At 38.4% G+C, this 6,340-nt stretch overlaps 1 protein-coding gene across 1 annotated transcript in view; it reads left to right on the forward strand.

Moving 5' to 3' along the window:
• Positions 1-6,340, forward strand: part of Cep152 (centrosomal protein 152kDa) — a 78,847-nt gene that overhangs the window by 42,628 nt on the left and 29,879 nt on the right. Inside the window, exons 21-22 of the mRNA XM_013009965.1 lie at positions 1,347-1,478; positions 3,725-4,375. Coding sequence (XP_012865419.1) covers positions 1,347-1,478; positions 3,725-4,375 — 783 coding nt within the window. The remainder of the gene's footprint in view (positions 1-1,346; positions 1,479-3,724; positions 4,376-6,340) is intronic.

Genomic DNA, 6,340 nt, shown 5'->3' on the forward strand with positions numbered 1-6,340 from the left:
TTATTATAAACTGAATGAGATGGTACCTAAAGTAAGGTACTTTCTTTAAAAATATACTCAATTTTTAAGAAATAATTAAAATTTGAGCCGGGTGCCCGTGGCTCACACCTGTAATCCTAGCTCAGGAGGCTGAGATCTGAGGATTACGGTTCAAAGCCAGCCTGGGCAGGAAGGTCTGTGAGACTCCAATAAACCACTAGAAAACTGGAAGTGGTGCTGTGGCTCAAGTGGTAGAGTGCTCGCCTTGAGCTGAAGAGCTGAGGGACAGCGCCCAAGCCCAGAGTTCAAGCCCCATCACCACCAACAAAAAAAATTGCTTGTGTACATTGTTTTACCTGACTTTGTGGGGCATCTTTTAAAGTCCGGAAATATAAGCCAAATACATTCATCTCAGGGATATCTTCAGCCAGTTAAAAAATCATTTTTGAAAATGTTTACTAAGTTAAAATGTTCTATGTTTAAGGTACTGCTTTGGTATTTATGAAATTATGTATCTTGTGAATACAATTGTAGCATAATATAACAAAGTAGATGTTTCTCAATAACTTTTTACGAGGTATAAATTTCCATAGGAACCTTAGATGTAGCTCAGTAGACAAGCATAAGACCTTGGGTTCAACCCCTAGAACCCCAGGAACTAAAATAAGGTAATAATGATGTTTCTGTAGCATTTATATTTTTTCTGTGTATTTTTGACTCATTAGAATTTACAAGTACTGCTATTCAGTACTTTTGTAAGAAATAAAACCTGTTATATCAATTCTCTGTGTGTATTCATGTATATATATATATGTATATATTCTTAAGAAAAGAGAATAAGAAAAAAGTTTAATAAGTGGTCATCTTATAGTTGGTGACAGATTTATAATCAGCTCAAGCCTTCAATTTTGGCTTAAACCAAGGGACCTCCTCCCTCATTTTGTAATAACTCATTCTTGACAGCCAGAAAACTGGCCAGATGTCAGACTCTAAACTCCAGTGGTATATGGATGCATGCGTGTGTAGGCCATGAGAAGTGAGGGGGAGAGGGTGGGTCTAGTGATTGGCAGCAGCTGGCAAGAGCAGCGCTGTGGCCTGTCTTCTCATGTTTCTTCAAGAGCAATAGAATTTGTTGGAAGTGACAATCAGTACTTTGGAGGAAACTTTTAGTATTGTTCATCAAATGTTTAGAGATCCTACTTCCTGTTGCATTTTCAAGGGACAGTATGGGAAGGAGGATTGAGTCTATTTGAGATAAGATAGAGCACTTGAAGTCAGTGTAACTGTAAGGAAAGTAGAGTGTAGGAATGTAGAGCAGCTATTTGCAATACCCTTCCTTATGTCTTTTCTCCTGCAACGTCCTACAGGTAGAAACAGCTGTGCAAAATGCTCGTCATCGGTGGTTAGAAGAACTGCCCGAGCTTGCAGAATATAAAGCCCACGTGAGAGCAGAACAGAAGAAGTGGGAAGAACAACAAGACATCTTGGTGGCCAAACGGGTAAGCACCATCCTGGAAAGAAACTAAAGCAGGTCCTCTCCTTGGCTTCTTCCCTTTTCTGGGCATTTGCACTTATTTTCCTGCCTGGACTAGCTTTGAACCACAGTCGTCTGATATCAGTCTGAGCAGCTAGGATTCTGGGCAGGAGCCACCAATGCCTGGTTATTTTAGCATCTTAACTTTGATTTAGAAATTAATTCCCATTTTATCAAGAGGTAACTTTAGGTTGGTTTGATTAGAACGGGTGTGCATCTGTTTTTATGTAATCTGTTATTATTGTGTGTATGTGCTTGAACTCAGGGCCTCACAACTCAGATTTTTTTGGTCAGTCATGAGGCTTGAATTCTGGGCCTGGAAGCTGTCCCTCAGCTCTTCAGCTCAAGGCTAGTACTTTCCCATTTGAGCCACAGCGCCACTTCTGATTTTCTGGTGCATTACTGGAGATGAGTTTCATAGACTTTCCTGCCCAGGCTGGCTTTCCTCAGATCTCAGCCTTCTGAGTAGCTAGGATTACAGGTATGAACCACCAGCACCCAGCTCAGTCAGATTTCTTGCTCACTGTTTGCATTCTACCACTTGAGCCATGCCTCTAATCCAGCTGTTTTGCTGGTTAATTGGAGAGAGAGAATCTATTAGACTTGTCTGAGCTGAGTGGCTTCAAATCGTTATTTTCCAGGTCTGAGGGTTTGTGAGCCACCAATGCTGGTACTATAATGTTTCTCATGAGTAAAGGTTTTTCTGTGCTATGTCAGCATTTTCTCTTTGGTAAATAGCCAACTATCCTTTCCAGAAACTTCATATTCCTTAAAAGGAAAACTCCACTGTTGTAACCGCATGTACTCTCTTAAAACTGAATTTCTTGGTCTAAATACTCTAATTAAAGTGCCAGCAAACTGAAAATGACTTTGAAAGTTGACCTAGTAATTCTAATATTTAGAAAAATGAAAGGACTAGACATTTTTTAGTGTTCTAGAAAAGGAATTATAGACTATTAGATAACTCAGAGTTGAGTCACAGAAATATAATTGTTTCCAATTTAGTCCAACATAGAATTCAGAGATGGTCTTATCTATGAGTTAAAAACTTAATAGATTCTTTTAAAGTAAGAACATAATAAAGTCTTATGATAGATTATACTAAAATTTTAGGTTTTCCCATTCTACAATAAAGTAGGATGATGAATTTAAACATTTTTAAATGAAAGGCTTAGTCGGGTGCCTCACCCCTGTAATCCTAGCTACTCAGGAAGCTGAGATCTGAGGATCTCGGTTCAAAGGCAGCCTGGGCAAGAAAGTCCGTGAGACACTTACCTCCAATAAACCACTAGAAAACTGAAAGAGTCTCTGTGGCTCAAGTGGTAGAACTCTTGACTTGAGCTGAAGAGCTGATGGACAGAACCCAGACCCAGAGTTCAAGCCCCATGGCTGACAAAAAATAAAATGAAAGGCTGGGTGCTGGTGGCTTGCACATGTAATCCCCTATTAGTCAGGGGACCAAGATCTGAGGATCCCTGCTTGAAGCCACCTCTGGCAGGAAACTCTATGAAACTCTTAGCTCTAAATAAAAAATTTGGAAGTAGAGCTTTGGCTCAAATGGTAGAGCACCAAGTATGAGTGCAAAAGCTAAGGAACAGTGCTTAGGCTCAGAGTTGAAGCCCCAGTACCAGCACAAAAATGCCAGAAGGAATAGATTTTAGTTAATTACATGTAAAACTTATACATATATGACTGTTTAAATGTATATGCCATTTCAATTTCTAGTTCACCATTAAAAGGGTGTTTCTTTGTTTTGTATATAACATAGGATATAAAAAATTAGGTGATTTAAAATGGAAATGATTCTTAATTCTAATGTAAGTATATTTTTGGAATGACATTGAGTGTAATTTTTTTTACTTTTTGTTGTTGTTGTTGGTGGTGGTGTGGTGGTCATGGGGCTTGAACTTAGGGCCTGGGTGCTATTTGTGAGCTCTGCTACTTTGGGCCACAGTGCCACTTCCTGTTTTCTGGTGGTTAATTGGAGATGAGTCTCATGGACCTTACTAGCAGGGCTGGCTTTGAACTGCAATCCTCACAGATTTCAGCTTCTTGAGTAGCTAGGACTACAGGTATCAGCCACCAGCATCTGGCTCCCTTTACTTTTGATTTTAAGTTCCTCATAAGGTTAACCCAGATAGATAGTTACTTAATTTTGTTAATGACGAGAATCATAAAGACTTTTGAAATGGGTGGTGTTGTGCCTTTTAGCTCTCCTTAGCTCTGTCTGAAGCAAAAGAGAAATGGAAAAGCGAGCTTGAAGATATGAAGAAAACCATGATGCCAGCGAAGGAATTGGAAGAGAAGATCCAATCTTTGCAGAAGGAGCTAGAGTTAAAGAACGAGGAAGTCCCTGTGGTTATCAGGACCGAGCTGGCTAAGGCCTGGAATGAATGGAACCGGAAGAAGCAAGAAGAAATCCAGAGAATTCAAGAACAGAATGAGCAAGATTACCGACAGTTTTTAGATGATCATCGCAGTAAGATCAGTGAGGTGCTTGCGGCAGCTAAAGAAGACTTTGTGAAACAAAAAGCGGAACTGCTTCTTCAGAAGGAGGCAGAATTACAGGCGTGTCTGGACCAGAGCCGCAGAGAAAGTGCGGTGCAGGAAGCCAGGCAATCCCAGCTGGAAATGCATCGATTCGAGGAAGACATCCTAACTCTGCTGGACTTTCTCTTAAGGCACATGCAAAAGGAGGACGTTTGTGGTCCAGAGGACTCACAGCTCTTAGAAATCATGTCGACTTGTTCTTCAAAATGGCTGTCTATGCAATATTGTGAGAAACTGAAAGAGTGCATGCGGAAGGGCCTTCAAGAGACACTCTCCTTGCTCAGGGAAAACGCCAACCCACTGTTGGAGAAGGTAGGTACCCTTGAGGGAAAAAAGCTTGGGATCACCAAGAGTGGTTGGAGGAGCTGCTCACGGTATTTTCTATAGTATCTTCTCCTTTCTTAAGCATCTTATAGGTTAGGAGATGTAAGATTTAGATCTTTTTGTGTGCTTTTTTTTTTTTTAAACTAATGGTTTAAAAAACCTTTTGTAACACATCTAGAAGTTAGCGTTTGTTTTTTTTTTTTTTAATTTTGCCAACAATTCAACAGCTTTATAGTGCTACAAATGTGAGAACATTTAGCCTCTACACAAGAACTTTTACCCTGTAGATGTCTTAATCCTAAACTGTGTATACACACACATATATACATATATATGTATACACAGGTGTGTACAATTAATTTTCTGTCTTGGGATTCAACTGGTCTTTCTTACCTAATGACAGTCTGTGATAGAGTACTTTAAAACATATATAATTTTAAAATTGCTTTTTTTGGTTTCAGTCTGTAGGTGGCAAAGGCATGTTATTCCACCAACGACCCAGGAATCTTTTTACAGGACTTAAAATTGTACAAGCAGTGTAAGATCATCTTATGACTTAAGTGGTTCACAAGTCTGTGGAGACAGAATCACATAATCTGGATAAGAATTTAGACATTTACTGTGTTTGTTGGGAGGGTCAGATCTCATTCCTGAAAAAAAGATGACTTTGAAATGCCTGATGTGGCATTTGTCATAGGAATAATACTTGATCTTCTGCTAATTTTTGAGACAGTTGAGCTCAGGACTTGGGAGGTAAATCAGTGATGATAAATTTGCAAAACAGGGGCCATAGATATGAAGAAACAGATTTATAATCTATTAAATTAGTAGTATTACTAAATCTGTAGTAGTTAGAATTGTGTATAGAATTGTTAATAGAGCAAAACTGAGCCCTCATTAACATAATTGAGATGATCAGAAATTTTCGAAAGTGGAGAGGATTGAATGAAAAAGGCAGTTTCTAGTAAAATGGAAATATCAAAATATACATCAGTTCAGGGTGCATGACAGAAAGCAAGTATCAATCTAGACAAAATTTGCAAGCAAATATATGCCGTGCTGTTTTTAACTTCAAAAGATAAAACCAGAAAAAAGTTGCAACTATATTTTTTGTTAACTTCTCTTCTCTACAATGTGAGTGGAAAATGGAAATAATTTCCTGTCTTTGTGCTTAGTTTTCATTACTCCTTTTAACCTCATGCTCATGGCCTTTTGATTGCATAGAACTTGTCCTTTTTCTGTACTTCCTGACTTGACTTGCTTCTGTGGGATATCATAGATAATTTTGACACTCTGTAAATAAATTTCTCAATGGTAGCTTCTAGAATCAAGCATATATTGTGTGTTGTAAGTAGTTAAACAATGTGTTATCAGTGTCATATTTTCTGTTTGAGATTGTAATTATCTAAAACCTGAAACTGTTGCCTTAAAAATCAGAGAATTTAGTAAGCTATATTGCCTGTAACAGGGACTGAAATACAAATGTTAAATGGTCTTGTGTAAAATGTTTAACTTGGCTAAATCTAGAATTTTTTTTTATTGTGAAAATACTGTACAGACAGGTTATAATTACATGGGCAAGATAATGAGTACATTTCTTACCAAGCATTGTAGCCTCCTCCTTTGTTTCCCCTTCCCATCCCTTCCCATCCTCCCCCACCCCAAATCTGGCATTTTTTCTCCATTGAGAGTCCAGTAGCATGTTAAAGTACTCAAACATAAAACTTCCATATACATTTAAAATAACTTACTGTTATTTTCAGTTTGTAGGAGGCAAAAGATTGACATTATAGTTGATAATGATTTTCACCACTGCAGTGAAAATATTCTGAAATTTTCAAGAATAGTTCTTTTTTTTTTTTTTTTTTGGTCCGGTTTTGGGGTCTGAACTCTGGGCCTGGGCACTGTCCCTCAGCTCTTCAGCTCAAGGCTAGTGCCCTACCACTTGAGCCA

The sequence above is a fragment of the Dipodomys ordii genome, unplaced genomic scaffold (genome assembly GCF_000151885.1).
Source record: "Dipodomys ordii isolate 6190 unplaced genomic scaffold, Dord_2.0 Scaffold11, whole genome shotgun sequence".
Lineage (NCBI taxonomy): Eukaryota > Metazoa > Chordata > Mammalia > Rodentia > Heteromyidae > Dipodomys > Dipodomys ordii.